Source organism: Emydura macquarii, unplaced genomic scaffold (genome assembly GCF_026122565.2).
Source record: "Emydura macquarii macquarii isolate MOO-44397 ecotype Brisbane River unplaced genomic scaffold, CSIRO-AGI_Emac_v2 contig_1043, whole genome shotgun sequence".
Taxonomy (NCBI): domain Eukaryota; kingdom Metazoa; phylum Chordata; order Testudines; family Chelidae; genus Emydura; species Emydura macquarii.
The window spans coordinates 10,566,590-10,588,224 of record NW_027131180.1 but is presented as its reverse complement, the minus strand read 5'-3'; the positions used below and the strand labels follow the sequence as shown (position 1 = coordinate 10,588,224).

Sequence of the window (21,635 nt, the reverse complement as noted above, 5' to 3'; positions counted from 1 at the left end):
ATCCTGGGATCTGGTCAAAATGCACATAGCAAGAGTCAGCTTGGTTTTCTCCCAATATCGGAGCTGCTGCGTGCAGCACCAATCCTCCCACAAATTAGAGCACTCGTGACAGCTGCAAATGGTACAGCAATTGGGGCTCCTTAGTGGTGCCCTGGCAATACTGCATTTGACTGTGCATATGCCCCCTGCACAGACAGTAGGGAAGGCACAGGTGTAGGAGCCTCTTCACCACTTGAGGATCCTTCTGCACTGGGTGATCCTTCTAGGGCAGGGTACCTCGGCACTGCCAGCACCACAGCGCAAAGTGGCCATATTACGCTGGAGGATCTGCCTTTCTGCATTTGGACTTGTAAATTTTTCACGACAATTTGGCAAGGCTGGATTACAAATATAAATATTTTCTAAGGGTGGTGCCTTGCAATTTCCTTTGCGTAATAAGCCAGAGTTATGTTACTCCAGGCACACAGCAAAGACCAAAACGCTATACTGGTTTCCCCGATTACACCAGGAAGTGGGGGAAATGTATGCTGTACCAGCTCTTTTCCTACCACACCTTACTTCCTCCTAACAAGCAGACCAGGTGCACTTGCTGGTACATTGGGGGGTGGGGAGGGGAGTTGCAGTTAAGTTTTCAGCCATTCCATACACCTACAGGGGGAAGGGAGCTGCAGCCCTCTGTTGACTACTGCTCATTTCCTTCCCTGCACATCGACTGGTAATGCAAGTATCTTGCATAAGGAAGTAAGGAGATGTCTGACTTTCTCACCCTCTCCAGGGGAGCGTAAGGCATCTCACGGCTGAGTTCCACCTTTGCATAAAATTAAAATGTGTAGCAGACTATAGAACCTGCCCAAAAAGTGCAGTAGCTGTGGCATTGCCTTTTGTTTCTACCTCAACATTTCCATGAGCCAAATTCATTAAAACACTATCAGTTGCCACAGCAACCTAGACACACCTCTCCACCCTACCTCAGAAAAGATTAGTTTTTCCAGCACGTATTCATTTGCATGTCACAGAAGGTGTAAAAGAAACTGGTTCTCAGCAAAGAGACAAACACTTATATGCTCCCATAGGTGTGTATATAAACTCAAAAGTTCTCCTTTAATTTACTTCTTCTGGAGCGAAGAGTCCTTAGCATCCGACAGATCCAGGTCCAATGAGATATAAATATATGGTGTTTGGCTCTGTAGAGTATAAACGTTTTCAGAGAAATTTTCATGTCAAGAAAAATGTAAGCTTCTGTAAAGAAATTACCCTAGACTGCTGATTAGTTCACAAACACACACTTAAATTCAAAGGTACCACTAAATAAAGTATAAGAGTAACAATTCTGTAGGCAAGGAAAAGAGGAAGAATACTATATTTTATCATGTGTACATAGATTTGATCTCTGATGGATTTAACATGGAATTCTAATAATAGATAAATAATAATGCTCTGAACATTCCTCCAAGACATTTGGTTGGGAAGAGCAATGGGACAACAGTATTACGTATCTTTTCATATGCCTGATTTATAGCATACTTTACATCTTTTCTGGACTCTATCTTTTGCTTCCCTAGAGGGACAAGACAAAGAAAATGAATGATCACATTAAATCTATGAGAGGAGAAGCTCCTTAACTTTTTGCCACACTCAGGTATACCTACATTTTCTGACAACAACAGGATACTATTGTTAACTGGAAATGTAAAGAAAACAGCAACAGACCAGATGCTAGCAGATGGTAAATTACCAAAGTATTGTGAATTGCCAACATAATACAAAACTGTAGAGCTATTTGGGGGGAGAGGGGCAAGGGTGTTGTTTTGTTATGTTGTACAATGTGGTAGTCTTTTGTGCTCTAGAGAGTTACACTGAAGTGGGAAATTTTAAAAAATTGCCACACATTTGCAGGACTTCATCTTCAATGTTTGTCAGCTTGTGAACTAAAGAGAACACTTTATACAGACAACAGTAGTGTTGTTTTATAAATACTAAACAAAACCAAAGAAAAAGATAATGTCTGAAGATAAAGCTGGGAAATAAAAAGCAGTAATAACACTCTATAAAGATAAAATCCCCACTATAAATCATTTTTAAATCAACGTAGCTTTTAGGATGAACATAAGAACGGCCATATTGGGTCAGATCAATGGTCCATCTAGCCCCGTACCCTGTCTTTCGACAGTGGCCAATGCCAGGTGCTTCAGAGGGAATGGATAGAACAGGTAATCATCAAGTGTCCATCCCGTCAGCCATTCCCAGCTTCTGGCAAACAGAGGTAGGAGATTAAGTTATTAGCACATTATACTTGCTTTTTCAAATCGCCTTGATTTAAATCAATCCACCCTGGAGAGTATACACCCTAAAAAGGTCTGACTAAATGAGATAAGCCACAAAATAAGTTTTTATTACTTTTGAACGAGTTTAAGTGAAGCATTTTCAGGTGGAGTCAGCATCTTTACCAAGCAAAAACAATAGAAGAGAACTCTATTGGCATTATGCCATTTTTATTTTGCTTGCTGATTTGCAATTTGCACCATGCAAATAAGCAATTGAATAGAAATACCAGCATAAGCTATGAAAAGGATGCTGTTAGTGTAAAGGAGGAAGATTAGATGGTTATACAGTCTGGGAGAGAGGGTTTTTTTTGTTTTTTGAAGCTGGGGTCAGGACAGCAACAGAGGCGCAGCTGGAAGGTTTCCTCCTCCCTTCCTCAGCACTCAGCATCTGGCTTGCAGGCAGCAGTGGTGGTGGGGGGTGGGAGGGAGTGGGTTGCTATTTTGCAGTGTAGACTATCAGGGACACACACACACCCGCCGTGCATGGAGCTGTCTCCTCCATTTCAGTTGCCCGTTGTGGGTGTGCTGTTTTGCAGCGGGGGGTCAGGGGTCCCCCCTCCCCAGGGCACTGAACTGTCCCCTTCTCATCTACCATCTCCGCTGTCCATGCTGACCATGCTAGAAGCCACCCACCTTCCATTACCAGCTACACACGGTGCCTTCCCTAGCCATCCAGCAGGACCATCCTCAGCCTGTCCCCGGCAGTCAGGCTCGCTAAGCCATTTTGCCAACTGGGGCCTTCCTTGCCAAATGCAGGGTTCCCCTGCCCCAATCCCCTCAAACTTGGGGTTTCCCCACCCCACACCCTCACCCCTCCCCACAGCATGGTTGCTCCAACCCTTCCGAAACAGCCTTAACTCATCACATGCCTTCGGTCAGACAACACTCCCCATAATAGCAACAGCTGCTTAGGAGCAACATAGCAAAAAGGCACCGATTTGTTGCTACTAATGAGCGTTTACTGTAGTAATTTTGACCTGATACCAGATCTAAGCTCTTCCTATGCATAAGTAATACTGTCCTAAAGATTGGCCAAGTAGATCTGGTCAAAAGTTTTACATCAACATTTCTTTATGATTATGATTTGTGAATCATTATGATTCCTTTTTCCAAAAAGAAAATTGTCATTTAATTCTAAAATTAATGATCTGTTTGTAGTAAAATTCTTCTGTTGCTGAAAACCCAAAAACTGTTACTTGAAAATTTTTGGTAAAAAACCAAAACACCCCTCCCTCGCCCCCCTTCCTCCCTCCCGCCCCACACACACATCCCAGGATATTTTCCACAAAGTAGCAAACAACATGAAATTATTTGTTTCTTTCAGTTTTTCCACAGATAACATTTATCATTTTCTGATCAGTTGTGATGTTCGGCAAAGCACTTGAGCACCTCTGAGCCTGTGATCAGCCTCATTTTCTGTATTCCATACCTGCCATGTGAAATGTATTAAGCTGTTAGGTGTTTACTTTGCAGCAGGTGGTGCACACTCAGCACAAAAGAGAAGCAGCAAACCACAGCTGCCATCCCCATGGCCACTCAGCAATTTTGCTTTGTGCAGGCTGCCTTTTGCCAAGTGAAATGTACCAAAAGGTCTGGTCAATTTCAATTTGCAGGTCTGCTGCACAATCAGCGCAAAGGATTGGAGCAATACAAAGGAAAACCTTGACCAGAGACACAAATGGGAAGGATGCAGACTACAGACTGATGAAGGGGAAAAATAGAGATATAGGGGGAAAAAATGAAAAATGCCTGAGGCAACAGGCTAGGCATGGTGAGGAAGTGCAGACAAGGAAAACGGATCAATCAGAACCAGGAGGGAAATGCTGCCCCAGCCAGACCAAAAAAAGAGAGAAAGAGACTAACAAACCACCCACAGACAAAGCAGAATGTGTTTTTCTTCTAGGACAGCAAAGGAGACAAAGAACAAACAATTTATGAATGAAACATAAAGAAGAGTGTGTGTGTGTACATATATGTTATTGTGTATTGGCTGTTGGAGGCCCAGTACAATTTGAGTTGCTTGACCATTGTCCTAGCATAGCTTCAGTTGCTTGTTTGGCTAGTCTGACCCCTGTAACATGACATCTTCCAGTTGGCAGAGATGAACAGGACTACTGAGTAACCTTGCAGATGTCTCAGTTTCTGCATACCACAGCACATAAGACGAAATACACAACATGTATGCTTGCAGCTGCACATAGATAACGGTGATGGGAACAACAAATTATCCTTGAACGTCTGGGGGTACACTTCATTGCCAAGGGGCATATTTTTACACCACCCCTCCTATCACCAGATGGTGTTCTGATGACCCCAATTTTCATGGTGAGAATGCAATGTAGCTAAGGGTGAAAACCCAATGTAGGTAATTAGTATATATGATGATGAGTAGAGAGGTAATTAGGTGAAAGCTGTTTATGTAAGGGTATAAGAAGTCATTATTTAGACCAAGGGGCGTCCTCCATCAACATCTGACTACCACAGCGCACCGGTCAGACTAGAGGCCACTGACTTCCTGGCGGGGCCCCTGAAGAAAGCCGTTCCTGTATACAACCTTCTGCTTAGCTCTCTAGGCTTAGTGAGTATGATATATTGTAGTTAATTTTAGGTTTTATATTCAACTAGTATATCTATAGAAAACCTTGCACATTAAACCTTATTGATCTGCAAATCGGGTGTACCGTGTCTCACTGGTGTTCACATTGATCACTAAACGTCCAGTATCAACACTGGCATCACTTGGTCTCCAGTTACTGTCATCGTTTCTCCCTTCCGTGCATTTGCCCTATGCAGTTAGAATGTCAGACAGTTGCAATCTCCATAACCCCAGGTTGCCCCTTTCTATCAATCACATGCAAAGGCTTTAGTGCTCAGAAAAAACACCTTGTTTATCATCATACAATTTACAGTCCAACCCAAATAAAGGTCTTGCAGCCCTCCCCAAGACTCCATAGTCCTAGTTCCTTTGGCCCTTCCCAGTGCACTGAGGGGAAAAACCTTGGGATCAAACCTCTCCTCTTGTATTAGAGGCAAGAGCCCTGAAGCAGGGTCTAGGTCTGTTGTCCTTATAGTTTTTTCTTTAGTTTCTCAGGAAAAGCCCTTCACAGACTCCATTTTCAGACTGCTACCTAAGCTACTATAGAGAGCTACTAAGGTCTCATCTCTCCCAAAGTGAGCAACAGCCTTCCTCTTCAATATCTCCCACTATGCCTGAATGTGGTTCACATGATCAGTGACATGGTCCTTCCCAGTCCAATCCCAAGGGACAAAATTCATCACAGGTGAGAACCTGGGCCTGCTCTCCTCTTAAAGGCCCATCTCACCCTGTGACAATGCCCCTTTTATTGCAAATAATTCATGTATTGATTTCTTGTGTACCACAACTAATAATCACAGAGGAGAAGATATGAGGGAGGGACGGAATAGACCAGGAGATTTGGAGGGAGGAGGATAAGGCTATGTCTACACTCAAAATGCTACCACAGCGCACTGCTGTAGTAGTGTATTTGTGCCGCTGTAAAGCTTCAGTATAGTCACTGCCTATGTCAATGGGAAGGGTTCTCCCATTGGCATAGGTAATCCACCTCCCTAAGAGACGGTAGCTAGATTGACAGAAGAATTCTTCCATCGATCTAGCACTGTCTATACCCTGGGTTAGGACAGTATAGCTACTTCTCTCAGGTGTGTGGATTTTTCACACCCCTGGGAGACATAGCTATACAGATGTAAATTCCTACTGTAGACCAGGCCTAAGAGAATGAGGTGTGCTTGGGAAGCTAGAGGAGAGGAATTTTGAGGAGAAAGTGCAGGCACTAAGGGCAGGGAAGAAGAGACGGGACACAGGGTTTGGGGAGAGGGAGAAAAGAAAGGACTTAAGTTTGAAAAAGGAAACGAGATTGGGGAATTGGGGGCCCCAGGAAGAGTGAGGAGAGAATGAAGAGCTTGGAGGTGAAAAGGAGAGAGTGAGATGAGTTTGGAGAAATGGTTTGTAGACATGGGGAAGGGAGTGGGGCTTAGAGAGTCTTAGTGTAATCTACGCCTTTTTAGAGTAGAGTGTGGTAAAGAGAGTCTAAGGCCTCATCTATACTAACACTTATGCTGACAAAACTTTTGCCGCTGAGGGGTGAGAAAGAAAAATGCTCGTTTAGTTGTTTTTATTATGTCGACAGGAGAGAGCTCTCCCATCAACGTAAAACACAGCAACACAAGTGCTCTTACAGCAGCACAGCTGTGCTGCTGTTCAATTTTAAGTGTAGACTAGCCCTAATTTACTGTAATCCACACCTTCTTTTGGCCCTCCATGCTCTTCAAATCACACTAACTTAGAATTCCTTAGACTCTGGGGAAGAAATTCAGAGGTCACATGTATGTGGATGTATGTCAAGGGTCTAAATTGATCAGCTAGAAGGTGCAAGTTTCAGTATTTTAGATTCCCTTAGACTCAACTCTGAATTTGACCCTACTCGGTTGTATGTTTTTGGTTTTTTTAACTCTATCACCAAATAGTTAAATTCAGAAAAATAAGTTATCACTTTTGTAGCACGTACAGATAAAAAAATACTACAAATTAATCCCTGGTATAACTCCATTTAGGTGGTGTCTTTCTGGTTCTATAGCATTTAAACAATATTATTCACAGAGATACTTGATGACATCACCACCAATGCTGCTGTACAAACAGTGATGGGCCAGTATGAGAAAGCTCTACCTTAAAATTACAATTGATTCAGCTTTCTCCAAACAGGAAAAAACAAAATCAATATTTATTACAAGAGGCAGAGGTAAGTCTTTTTTGCTATTTTGCCAATTAACGATTTTTCAGATGCTTTTGTACTTGAACATTTTGAATCTGATTTGGATTTAAAATATTGAATTTGACATATGCATATTAGGCCCTATCAACAATACATATGCAACTATGCCACTGATTAGCTCCTGAGACAAGAAAGCAGTGTAATCCCCATTTTACAGATGGGAAACCTAAGTATACAGAAATTAAGGACTAGCTTTCCAAAGTGCTGAGCACTGATGCTCCCATTAATTAAAAGGTCATAGAAGGTCATAGAAGTCATGCTCAAGGTCATAGAAGTCTATAGCAAAGTCAATAATTAAACCCACCCACATCTCCTGAGTCCAGTCCAGTTGCTTTCACTACAAGACCATCCTTGCTTCTGTAAGAACACACAGTTCTAATGACTCTAATGTTAGCTCTGATTATGCTGGACTACGCTTCTAGAAACCTTCAGAAAGATGCAGAATTATTTCGGCTGACTCATGCTGGCAGGTGACTCCTACAGAGCATCACTCTTTGAGGAAGAAGAAACAGAGAGGTCCTCGAGGACAAACCATATGAATGAACGGGTCAGGGGAGACTTACGTTGAGGTTTACATGGTGGTGCTATTACTTTTTAAGTAAACAATAAAGGAAAACCAGAGAAAAAAAAGTAAGCTTGCCCCCTAACCAGAATGTATATGCTTTGATTAGAGGCTGGGAAGAACTCCACTTGTTTACCTCCTTTTTTTAGTTTATAGTGGGGACAGGATGACATGTCAGGACTTAAACCAGAGGTCCCCAAACTGTGGGGCACACCCTCCTAGGGAGCCGCAGAGGAACCTTCGAGGGAATGTGGTGGGGCCAGAGCCAGCCCCCATAGGGACAGAGAGGAAGCACCACGCAGTCCCGCTCTGCCTCCATCTCCATGCCAGCCCCGCCCCTGGCTGAGGCCCCGTGCCCCACTCCCAGCCACATCCCGCACCCCATTCCCTGCTCCCAACTGGGCCCTGTGGCCCCATTCTGGGCCCCGGCTCCCAGCCCCATTTGCAGCCTCAGGTCCAGGCCCTGCCCTAGCCCCAGCTTAGGCGCCAGCTCCCAGCCCCCAACCATGGCTTTGGCTCCGCTCCTGACCCCAGTTCCTGATGGAGGCTCCTGGGGGGGGGGGGGGGGCACGGACGAGGAAGGGGGGGCGTGACCCAAAAGTTCAGAGACCACTGACTTAAACTGTCATGATACACCAATAAGATGGGACAACCAAAATATGTTGTCCCACCTTGCTACCAAGAAAGTAATGTGTTACAACGGATGCTCCTAAATGCACCAGACAAACCTGGATTGGCATAGTTAGCAATGTAGTGTAGACAGGCTCTCACTCAATCAGCTTTGCCAAGTTAAGAAATTAAGACGTTTAAACGCGTATTCAGGAAGCAAAAGGAAGGAGACTGATTATTTGGCCTATTTGAAATGAAGCTTCTTGAGTTGTAGGACTTTGTAATTGTAATTCTGCATACCAGTCTATAGCTCTTGTGGTTATGATTCCCTTGTTTTACTCCACATATTTGCCCAGTGTCAATTACTTGTAAGCAAGGTACTTAGATGGCACAATTTTAACTACTAGTATTAGGTGAGCAAAATGCAGAATACCGCCTGTGCAAAACACTGCACATGCATTTGCCACTAAATGATGCACTGACTAAATAGTGGAAGTCCACTCACAAACACCTGATGCTTTTTCTGTCATAATTAAAAAATATTTATTTTTGCTGGTCAGCAATGCTATCTGACAGTCTGTTAAACTCGTTCACAATATATCGTTCATCAGCAAGAGATACTAAACCATTAGTATCAGGGATTCTGATCAACAGCAAGAAAAATGAATTTATAATTCTCCTCTCATACACCAAAGTATTCTGAATTGAGAAACAGCAAATGACTCAGCACTAGCTTGGATTGCGATTAAGATACTTTGTGATTATATTTGTCTACACAGAAATAGCTATTTCAATTATTTTGCCACTGCTACTCAGAGACAAAAAAGAATAAGTCCAGTAATTACTACCTGAAAATAATTTACACGATAGCTATGAAATAAGTGCCTTTGGGAGAATATTTTAATTGCATTCCATCATGCTGGACTGGACTTGAAGTTATGCCACATCACACAATGTTACATCCCACTCCCATCAACATTCAAAGCATCCTGTGACAGATGTAGATGAAAAGGCAATGTGACATACAACCTCAATTAGAAATTGTGACTGAATACACCATAATTCTGATACAAAAAGTTATACTCAAATTAGCTGGAAAACAAGGTCCCAATTTATGGTGAATGCCTTACTTAAACAATGCGCCTACATACCTCCTCTGTTGCAATAACCCCACAACAGCAATGAAGGCCCACAGGACCAGGAGGCTTAACTATTTTATTTCTCTCCCACTTCCTTCCAACACACCTTGCAAGTAGTGCTAAACGCAGCAGCATCCCTATTCACTAGATGGAGGAGCCATGAGCACACTGGCTCTGCATTCTTTACCCTTGCTGCCTATAAAGCGGTGGATTGATGTTAAGCCGGCTCTGTTGATTTAATAGGGAGGAATCTCTGTATCTGAGACCTCCCAGTCATGGTGCATATCTGTGCTCAGATCCACCCACAGTTCAAGGGTTCTAATGATGCATTTTAGATTGCTATATAGCGACTCTTTGCATGTAGCACTCAGTCCCCTTTCATACCTGCCTAAATTAATCTCCTCTACTTTTAAAACATTTTTCAGAAAATGTTTCCATTTGTAATCATGGTCGGCCCCTATGTCAGACACCAGTCCTCAAGCTGCTCCCTTTTTTATTGGTAGCACATCCTTTGGCTTTTTAACCCTTTTATATTGGTTGGTTTGCGATGGTTTTTAACTGCATTGTACTTTAAATTATCCATGCACACCCTAGAGTGCCTCAGGAGGGGTTAGCACGTCATATACAATGTAGCAGGTATGTAAAGTGAAAAATGTCAATGTTGGAAAAAGCCAACATTTTCCAGCTGACACCACCCAGTTATCTCTTGTAAGCAGAACCTGTGGTTGTTCAGATACCATTGTGTGTAAACTCTGACTACAATAGCGACTTCTCCATATCTGTGTACCTCTGTGAAGGGAAAATGATGACAAGAGGGCCATCAAGCATGGAGAAAAGAACCAATGGAGACAACAGAAGAGGCAGTAAAACACAGACTGTAAATTGTCCTGGGGACTCGCATGAACATTTTGTGTAAGGAAACCACTGAGGTTTTGGACCTGTGAGCTAGAAATTAGATTAAGGGATGAAGTCCAGTAACAATGGCTAAAATGATCAGATTTGCAAAGTGAGAGAACAGAACACCTATCATTGGCAGGGGGAGAAAAAGAAGGAGACAGTTTTTGTGGAGCTGGATTCAGTGGAGGGATAGAAGGGTTTTGGAGGTAGGTGAGGAGAGAGAGAGATGCCTACTTCTTTTCCTCTCCTTCAAACAAGCAACCCTTCCTCCTATCCAACCACCCTCTTTCAATAAAATCCGGACAGGAAAAGTTAAAATAAAGAGCAGAGTTGGAGAAAACGGTGTTTGCTAGAGCCGACTGAAAAACGGGACATTTTTATTTTAAAAACGGTCTGTTTGTGTCAAAAAATGTTGAATGTTTGGCTGCCTCACAGTTCCAGCCCTTATATTGTACTATACTGTATAGATTCTTATCTGGTGTGAATTAGCATAGCCCCACTGCCACCAGTGGACCTACACCAACTCACACCAGCTAAGAATCTCGCCAGAAGACCTGCTCTATTTTTTTTTTTTTTTTAAACTCTCCCCTGTTCCAAGTTCTATTTTATTTCTTGGTCTTATTCTCTTGGTCTCCGATTTCTACTCCCCCTTCTGGGATTTTGGTTCTTATAAATTTTATGCTATTTTGCTCTCTGTCTTTTTTCTCACCTTTTTTCTTTTCTCCCTCTCTATCCTTTCATCATCTCCCAATTCTCCCTCCCATCTCTCTCTCTTTGTAATTTGGATTCTTCAGCTAAAAGACAGTAAAGTATGGTTCTGCCATAAGTACAGGGGACTGAACTAGATGACCTCTTGAGGTCCCTACCAATCCTACAATTCTATGATTCTAAGTACAGACAAATATTTTTTCAACAGTATAAAGAAATTTATAGACATCACTTTTGTGTGAGATTCTCCACTGGTAATACAAAAATGTTGGTCCAAGAGAAGTTGGTCCAATAAAAGATATTACCTCGCCTACCTTGTCTCTGTAATAAACAAAAAAAAAGGGGGGGGGGAATTACTACCATTCTTCAGATATCAGCTGTCAAAATCCTTATTACTACTGAATGTGAGATTGTCTGCATGCCTTACAATATTTTGTGTCAATCCAATCCTGTGACTCTGCTGTGAGATCTGTGTATGACAAAAGCATTTCACTGGCAGCAATCAATTTGAAGATCAATATTTTCAAAACAAAATTCTGCCTTTTATATTTAAAACAGATAATGAAGTTTTCACACATGCTGAGATGCACCTGTGATGCCATAGAGATTTTTTAAAGTTTATCTAACATGAGACATACGATTCCAAGCCTCAGAATTTGGATCCTGAATTTTAAGAAGCTTGCTTTGTTTTGACCCTTTATAGAGATAGGGAACAGTTCTGAAATTCAGATCTGAACTGGATTCTGAGTCTGAACACGCACAATATTCAGGAGACTTCAGATCCAGGGGATTTGTTAGGGCCATTTGTATGTAAAACCTCCCATTTTAAACTCCCAATTTAACTTCACTAATAAACAACATTTAAATTTAAAATCTAGTCTAAACAGGTTCATTGGAAAAACAGGGAGAGAGGAGCATAGTTTCAGGCAACCAGTGTGGGAAAGAAAACCCTTCACCTCTATAGGTACCTGCTTTAAATCCAGCCCTAATCCATGTGACCAAAAATTGACATGAAAGCTGTGTAGCAGTTTGTGTGAAACGTGCAATGATTTCAGTATAGTTCCAACTGGTGTCCACAAAACCACCACAATATTTTACACTACTTGGCAGTCTAAGCAAAGAGTAAATACTGAATGGGCATCGAAACTGAATCACAACCCCGACCTCAAAATTAGCTAGTCTCTGCAAATCAGAGTTGAGTTACATTAGAAGGGCAGTATGGGGAAGTTTGCACTACAGGGGCCTGCTCTGTATCTATTATATAGAAACAGTGATGATGGATTCCAGAGTGATCCATCCAGGACCTTTCAAAATCATTACATTCACTGTAAAGATATTTGTATTTAATTTTAAAAAAGTCACAGACCTGTGGATGCCAGGAAGGTTTAAGAACTGAGCAAAAGAGCTGTTGGGAAAAAAAGAGTGAAAGATGTGAAGAGAAGAGTGCAAACAAAAGTCTTAAAATGCTGGGTACAGAAAGAGTATGTAGAAGGAGGTAGACCGGCAAGAGATGTCTGAGAAGAGCAGCAGAAACAACTTTTTCACTACAGTAACCTCCTTTGTAAACCACTTTGAGGTCTACTGATGAAAAGCACTATATAAGAGTGAGGTATTATTTCATATAACGTGCAGTTTGATTCATCTGTGGAGTACACTAGCCTCTGTCCCAGCAGCAGAAAGTTCACCCAAATATGGGTTTGAGAAGTACAAGACTTCTGCAACCTCTGCACAACGGAGGGTGAAGGGCGGGCTTTTTAATAGACTTTTACCACTGGGCATCTGTGGGGAGATATGCATTTTGTGGTATATCTAAGTACTAAAGAAGCATAGGAAGCGTGGAGAATTGGGAAACTTCTGATTTATTTTTATGAAAAAAAATGTGTGACTCAGTATCACTTCTCACTTGGTATGTTACCTGCCAGGAGTGAAGGGATAAATTTCTTCTTGAAACAAGACAAGCAATGCAGTGACTGAGGGGAAGTCACTTGAAGGATAAACTATCAAGAACGAACAACACTAAGGGGCAATTAACGTAAATCCCTAGACAGGCAAACAAGTCCATAAAAGTACCACTCGAAGGAGGAAATTGCATATCCTGATTTTCACCAGATTCAGAAGACCCAACAAACCTAGAACTAAGACTTGTATAAAATGGGCATCCTGCTATAGCGGTGGGGTCATTCTCACTCTACACAAGTACTGATTCGACATTCTGACCAAGGAGGACTAACCCTGCAGAAGGGATGTCCTGAAACCTACCATAGTCTTCAGGTGGAAGATGGGTGACACCTGGGAAGGCACACATCCATATAAGCTGTTTATTGTTTTTAAGTTATATGTTTTCTTTGTAATGTTTTTGTTCTAAATAAATACTTTGTTTTATGAAGGCTGGCTGGTCACTGGTTAACCCTGGCATAGCCCCTGGGAAAGAAAAGGATAGCAAGTGCTGAACTAAATAGAGACTTGTGAGGTTATCCCAATGAATGGTATGAGCAATTGCAGCCTATATCCTATCTGGAGGGAGGGGAACGCTAGTTCCCATACCAAGAAAGGGGATGGCTAAAGGTCTAAAACCTAAGTGGCATGCCGTCAGGCAGGCCTTGAAGGGGTCAGAGATACAGTTACCTTAGGAACTGACAGGAAGCATTACAAAAAGATGTATTGAAAAGAATAAATAACTAAAACAAACTCCCTAGGTACAGTGAAAATAGCAAGGATAAAGCATCTATATTTTATAAAAATACAATGAGCACAAATGACATTTGCTATCAGGACAATATCTTACCTTCGTTTGTGTGTGAAGCTTTAATAGCAATTTAATGGAATCTAATAAAGACCCAACAGAAAAAGTATCTTATTATTCCTAATGAACAGTATCACCACACATCATGGGCCAGATCCTGCAAAATCTCACTAATGTAAGCGATCACTACTTGTGCAAGTAGTTCCACTGAAGTCACTGGGACAACTTGTGTACAGCCCAAAAGCCCCTCCTAACCAGCAGCAAGGGAATGTCTCTTCTTTGCATGAGTTCAAGGGTATTCAATTGAATTCACCTTGTCAGGCAGACAGTAAACCAACCCTCGGTGGACCCTGTGGAATGTTACGGCTCCAGGACATAAGAGAGGCTGAGCAGAATCAAGGCTCAATATCTGAAATAAATTTGTACCCACTAAAATAAAGGGAAAAAATCTCTCTATGGTGTAAAATGGAACTATAAAGCATTTCTTTCAGGGTGATCAATTTCTCAGAACCTAGGTGACAGTTTAATTTAATCAGGGGAAAGAGCAATAACAGCATCAACAGCAACGGCCCTGATTCAATGTAAAGGATGAATTTCACTTTGTGCTGTCAATGTGTACTTAGCAGCCTCCAGAAAATAAAGCTGGGAAATAAGAAAACATGCTGCAAGGAGCCAATTGTGAGATGGTGCATAATCAAATTATGGGAGGTAGCGTTTTGTAGTGTTTAGAGCCAGGACACATCGTTTCTATTTCTGAACACCACTGGCTTACAGTGTGACCTTGGGTAACAAGCGACCTGGAACCTCCTTGTGCCTCAGTTTCCTTATTTGTAAAAGACTACAGGATCTGGTCCTGGGATGTGCTTGCTAAAATATTCCATATCAGGATGGGAACTTTAATTACTGGACATCAATTATAATCTGCATACATCTATACTGCAGGCTAAGGTTACTTTGCTTATTTTAAAGGGTGGCTTTAGTTATTTTACTTCTTTTTTCCCCTTTCAACATATGTGAAAAATTATGACGTGGTATAGGGATAAGTAAAATTATAACATGGGAGGAAGCACAATTTAGCAGTAAAAGCACAGACAAGGAGCCAGGAGATTTGGATTCTATTCCAAGCTCTGTATACTCCATGAACTTGGGTGTGTCTCTGTTAAACCCATCTGTTAAACGGAGACCACAACATACACATATCTCACGGGGCTCTTGGGAGGCTTCACTCCTTCGAGCAAGGCAGACTGAGCTTGGCCTTTCAGCAAGTGCTGGTGAGCAGGCAGTGGTGCAAGGACCCTCCGTCTCCTTGCACTGCCCCACACAAGAGCCCAGCACAATTGCACTCTCCAAACTCAGGAGAGGGTAGAGAGTGTTCTCTGCTTGTACTCTAAGGGCACAAGTGAGACAGAAGGGAACAATAAGTGGAAGAATCCCATTCATTGCTCCACACCATACAGCAGAGCTGACCCATCACAAAGATGAGAGAAGCCCTACACCATCATACGCCTATGTATGAGCAGCATGCACATTCCCCTTGTGCAACCTGATGCTTCAAAAATGGCTTGTACCTTTCTAAGGCACAATCCCTCCTGGGTTCCCCCAGGGTAGTACTGCTCTGTGCTGCACCCAGTATTGTGCTGTTCCTACAAACCTCCCTCTGGCCCTTTATAAGGCATCCTTCGCTGGAAGGTGCTTCAGAAGTGCACAACACCGTCGTTGTTACATACTCCAGTTAATAAGCTATGCAATAACAAAAATAATATTTAAACGTGTACAGTACACTACAGTAAGTGTCTATTATTGTAAGAATATTCAGACAATCAAGCAATTCAATTTGCTTAACATTCTTGTTGATGCTAATGGATGTTTAATTATGCTGGTGTCCCCTAAATCCTCCATTACATGAATTTCCTTGGACTGCTACTGCAGTGATTGGTATAGGATAAGGCAGAATTGCTCATGTTTACATTTTATTAACTTGTAGTAGTCGTCTTGTCTGCCAAGAGAAAATAAGCTAGAATCCTAAGATCTTGCAAATAAGTGCTTCAGAGAAAAATAAACAAAGATCTGATCTGACAAGAGGCCAGGAAAAAGAATTTTAAAAATGTCTCTTTAGATACAACACTGACTATTCTATGACAAATTTTATTGCAAATGAGAATTATTATTAATTTATTCAGTGGCAGCTGAGAGTGCTCAGCAGTGGTCAGGATAAGGCCCAAGGCCAACCAAATTGTCATGACATTGTACACCAGCAGAGGATCTGCCCTTGAGGGAAAATGCTCTTTCTACTGAAGTCAATGGCAAAGACAACCACAGTTTCATCCTAGATTTTCAAAGGAACTCATCTCCCATTTTGACAGCAAAATAAGTGGCCAGCTTTTTCAAAGGCGCTCTGCACATTGGCCTGTGAGCTCTTCGGAAAATTCTCACAATTGAAGCTACTGAGCATTTCAAAATCTGAGTACATCTGAAAATCTGGCCCAGCCAGTGCAAAAATATCATTCCTCATTATTTTAACTATTATTATTCCATATCAATCAACATACTCAGTTTTAATATCTGCTTCATATTAGGAATCCCTTCCCTAAGAAGCCCAAAGTAATTCCTGGCAGTTCACTCAACACCAAGGAATTGACCCCACATTCAAAAAAGTGACCTGAATCTGCACTCTGAAGGCAGCAGTGGGCTTTGTTTGCACCAGCCTGCCTTGGAAGGAGAAAGACCGTATTCTACCTGCTTGGATCCTTGCTGTCTCTCTTTGGATTTTGTTTTCCAGAATGCTGCATCCTTATTCTAGACTGCAGTTAAACCAGGGAACACAAAGGGAAAAGCCCCCGGGAGATATATCCCAAGCCCCCACTTCGGGAGAGATTCAGATCCTGGGTGAGAGAAGCTAACAACCCATTCAGTAAAACCAATCGACTTTGGCACCTTGGACAGGAGACCCCAGGGCCTCCATCTACACAGCCAGGGTGGGAGCCTGGCCTGTCGAGTGCTCCAGGTCCCCGCAAGCCACCGGGGAGCAGACAGAGCAGGCTGCTGATCTCTGGCGGAGGGGCCAAGCCTGACCGCGGGGTTCCTTGGCTCGGCCCCGGCTCAACAACAGCCCCGCAGACCTGGGAGCCGAGCGCTGGGGCGAGCTCCCCGGCTTGGCCTAGGCTCGGGGGAGGCGAGGCGAGGCAGGGGCCAGCCAAGCGCGGGTGGGGAGCCAGCGCGCAGGGGCAGCGGCCCGGCGGCCTTTACCTCCATGCCCAGCTTCTGCTTGAGCACCAGGGCGGCGCACAGGTAGCCGGCCCGGCCCACGAAGAGCTCGTCGGAGCCGCGCTCCAGGAAGGCGACGGGGGCGCAGACCTGGCCCAGCTGCCGGAAGCGGCCCAGCAGCCGCTCGAAGTCGGGCAGCCCCAGGGCTTGGTAGACCAGCGCGGCCACGGTGTAGACGCCGGCCCCGCCGAGCAGGAAGGCGGCCCGCGTGTCGGCCTCGGGCTCGGCCCGCTCCTCCTCGTAGCGCAGGCAGGCGTCGACGAGGCGCCGGGCGGCCCGCAGGTAGGCGTCCCGGGCCGGGGCGAAGAGCGGGCAGCCCGCCACGTGGTAGAGCATGTAGGCCACCCCGGCCGCCCCGCCGTACAGGCCGCCCGCCGCCGGCGGCACCTCCTGCAGGATGCGCTCGATGGTGGAGGCGACCCAGGGCCCCACCGCCTCCTGACGCTGCCCTGGCCCGGCCGGCTGCAGGCTGCCCGCGTAGTCAGCGAAGCGATTGGCGAAGCAGCGCTTGCTCTCCATGGCCCTGCCGGGCTGTGCAAGCGGGGAGGGGCTGCAGCGGCTGCAGTCCCTCAGAGGAGCTGGGCGAGCAGTAGTAGCAGCAGGCGGCAACCTTCCGCGGGGAAGGCGGCGGCTCCTGCTGCACCGAAATCGGAGCGGGGTAGAAAACCTGCTAGGTCAGCTGGTCCGTCCCCCCGCCCAGGGCAGCGCGGCTCCCCTAGCACAGGGCCGCCGCCGCCGCCTCCTCGTGCTGCTGCTCGCAGAGAGAGAGAGAATCTGCGCCAGCCAGAGGCTGCCTCTACCCTTCCCCCGCTGTCGTCCTTGGCTGCAGATGCGGCTGTCGGGGGGGGGGCGCATCACCTGCCCGAGCCCGGTGCGTCAGGAGGGAGGCCAGGGTGGGACCGATGCAGCCTTTGAGCTGGCCCCGCTGCAGAGCTTCCTCAGCTGTTACTTCACAGGCACAGAAAGGGCAGCGTAGCGTGGATTGATCCAGCCCCTACAGCCCGGCTAACACAAGCGAGCAGGATGGATTTTGGCGACTCTTTTCTTCTTCCCTGCTCCCAACAGGCATTTGGATAATCCTGCTCTTTTCCCTTGTGTCTGGGCCTCAGAGGTGGAGCTCCCTCAGGGCAGTAGTGCAGGCAGGGGCCAGCAGGTTCCAGGGCCGGACTCTGTTCTTTTGCAGCCTCCTGACGCCATCCACTGCAACTGCCTGAAGGGGTTATTATAAGACAGCAGAAATAGCTCCGAGGGGGACCCAGCCTAAGGGGGTTTCCCTGTGCTCATAGACTATAAAGTCAGAAGGGACCATTAGGATCATCTGCCCAGGGGGAGAGGGAAAGGACTGGAATTTCCTCCCCCCTGCCAAGAAATATCTGAACTGGCACCACTGCACTGTTCCCTCTACTTCTGTGTTTACCCCATCCTGTGTCTGTTTAGTATGTAAGCTCTTCAGGGCAGGAACTGTCTGATACTCTGTGGCTGTGTGTGGCCTAGCACAATGGGGAGGCCCCATTCTTAGTTGGTCCTTAGGCACTACTGCAATAAACAGGATTAATAATAAAAGCAGCAGCTAGCCACTCTTCAACCCTCAAAGATATTGGTGTGCATAGTACTAAGTGCTCTAAGGGTTTAATTCCTGGCATTGATAGCATGGTTGCCTCAGATGCTGTCATGCTTTCATTTGCTTGTTCTGTGAGTCCTTTGATGGGGTTCAGAATGTGCAACCTAAGTTATTGCTGATCAGAGCTATATTAACCAATGCAGGTTTTTTCAGCATAATTTCTGGAACTACAATTAACCTCATATATTCCCCCTCTAGATTTTTTTTTTTTTTTTTTTTTGCACAGCCTCGCTAACCTGATAGTTTAGCGTAACTTCCAGATTTTGGATTTATGCTGGACTGTGAATATGGCCCTGTGCTGCTCTCCATGTTCATGGACAATCCAGATGTCTCCAAAGATGTGGATGTGTGTCAGGCTTACACACACAAGCAGAGCTGCAGTAGCAGGTGTGCAGTTAGTGGTATGAACTGCCTTGTGGGCATCAAATTAGGCACAGGAGAAAAACTAGTCAAAAGCTGTTCCATAGCTGCAGTGCAGCTACTGGTGTTGTACCAAATCCACTGTATGTGGCTGTAGTATTTTTGTGGCGCATTGGTCCACCTTCTGTGGGGAGAGAGGGCTATATAGTTTGGATGGCCTCCACCTGTGCCGAAGGGGAATCAGTCTCTTTAGGGGACAGGCTGGAGTACACAGGAAGGTATTAAACTAATAACAAGAGAAGAGGGTTAGAAGAGGGAAGATATGAGCATTCATTTAGCACAAAATCAAAATGTTGGGGGAAAAAAATCAATCAAGGAACCAAAGGACATGAAGAGAAGAAATTATTTAAATGCCTAGACATCAAGCTTGAGCAATAAACAAGATGAACTGGAACTGCTCATTTATGAGCATAAATTTGATCTAGAATGTATTACTGAAATCTGATGGGATGGGATTTACATACTTGGAAAAAAAATCAATGGGTATAACCTATTTAAAAAGGATTAAGTGGGCAAAAGAGGTGCGGCACTCTGTCAAAACTGGCATTACCTGTTTCTGAATCACTGATAACTCAGAATAAAATTATCTTGACTGCTTATGGATCACTGTCCTAACAGAAAGTACAAGATGGGATATTAGTTGATGTTTGCCACAGACCACCAAAAAAGTTACCCTTGGGAATAGGATGATGAGCTTCTTATGCACCTATCTCTAACGTGTAAGGGGAAAAAAAGCTGTGTCGTCATGGGAGATTTCAATCTGTGGGACATAAATTGGAGGCCTCATGCTGCCAGTACTAAAACATCCTTGGAATTTCTAATGTTATGAATAACAATTTCCTAACTCAAAATATTTCATCCAACACAGGAGAGTTCTATATTAGACTTCATCTTGACAGAAAAAGAGGAACTGACCATAGAACTTAAACAAACACACACACAAAAACCAACCACACTGTCAGCTTAGGTACCAGGGATCATGACTTGATCATGTTTATAATGTGAAAAAAGAATCATATTCAGACCAGTAATATATATACTTAGTGCTTTAATAGGATCAATTTCACAGAGCTGAAAACAATTATTTGCCAACTCAGCTGGAAGGAAGAATTTATTCAGAAAAATCTGAATGATAATTGTTTCAGAACATTTTATTCAATGTCCAAAAAGCCATAATCCCATAGTTGAGGGAGAAGGCTGTACTTGTTTAAAAAAAAAAATCTAGTTTAGAAGAGAAGTGAAGGCAGCTATAAAAAATAAAATATAACAAATGGGAGAAAGGAGAATTTGATAAGAATTAATATAAACCAGAAACTGGGAACTGTAGAAAATTGATCAGGAAGCAAATGAGAACTCTATCACCAGCAGAGTTAAGGACAAGAAGGAGGTTTTATTAAGTATATTAGGAACAGAAAGAATCCTAATAATGGCATTGATCTATTACTAGATGGAAGTGGTAGAAATATAAATAATAATGCAGAAAGGGCAGGAGTGTTCAATAAATATCTCTGGTATGTATTAATGTCATATATGATAATACATTCTTTCATTCTACTAGTACCACAAAGATATTAAAGAGCAGCTACTAAAGTTAGACATTTTAAAATCAGTAGGTCCAGATAACAGAGTTTTAAAAGAGTTGACTGAGGAGGTTCACTGGACATGATTTTGAATAAATCATGGAACACTGGGGAAATTCCTGAAGCAAAACTATGTTGCGCCAATATTTTAAAAGGATAAATGAGGTGAGCCAGATAATTATAGGCTTGTCAGTCTGACATTGATCCCAGGCAAGTTAATGGAGTGGCTGATACAGGACTTGATTAATCAAGAATTAAGAAGGTAATGTAATTAATACTAATCACCGTGGGTTTATGGAAGCTAGATCCTGTCAAACTAACTTGATACAATTTTTTGAAGAGATTACAAGTTTGTTGATAAAGGTAATAGTGTTAACGTAATATACTTAGATTTCTGTAATGCGTTCGACTTGGTACAGCATGACATTTTGATTAAAAAACTAGAATGATATAAAATTAACATGGGATACGTTAAATGGATTAAATGATAGGTCTCAAAATGCAATTGTAAATGGGGAATCATTAAGTGGGTGTGATGCTAATGGGATCCCACAGGGTTTGGTTGTTGGCCCTGTGCCATTTAACATCTTTATCAATGACGTGCAAGAAAATATAAATGGATCACTGAAAGTGTGCAAATGACACAAAATCAGAGGAGAACAAATAATGAAGAGGCAGATCACTGATACAGAACTATCTAGAACATTTGGTAAACTGAGTGCAAGTAAACAATATGTGTTTTAATATAGCTAAATGTAATTGTGTACATCTAGGAACAAAGAACATAGGCCATACATACATCATGGGGATATCTGTCCTGGTGAATAATCAGCTGAACATGAGTTCCCACTGTGATGTTGTGGCCAAAAAGTCTAATTCAACTTTGGGTGTATAAACAGGGGAATCTTGATAGAAGCAGAGGTTATTTTCTCTCTGCATTTGGTAGTGGTACCA

The 21,635-nt window shown here is 43.5% G+C and overlaps 1 protein-coding gene across 1 annotated transcript in view; it reads right to left on the bottom strand.

The window, feature by feature from the left end:
* LANCL3 (LanC like family member 3) overlaps positions 1–17,685 on the bottom strand; it is a 33,707-nt gene extending 16,022 nt beyond the window's left edge. The window contains exon 1 of the mRNA XM_067545112.1: positions 17,043–17,685. Coding sequence (XP_067401213.1) covers positions 17,043–17,579 — 537 coding nt within the window. The 5' untranslated portion in view covers positions 17,580–17,685. The remainder of the gene's footprint in view (positions 1–17,042) is intronic.
* Positions 17,686–21,635: the final 3,950 nt, after the last annotated feature.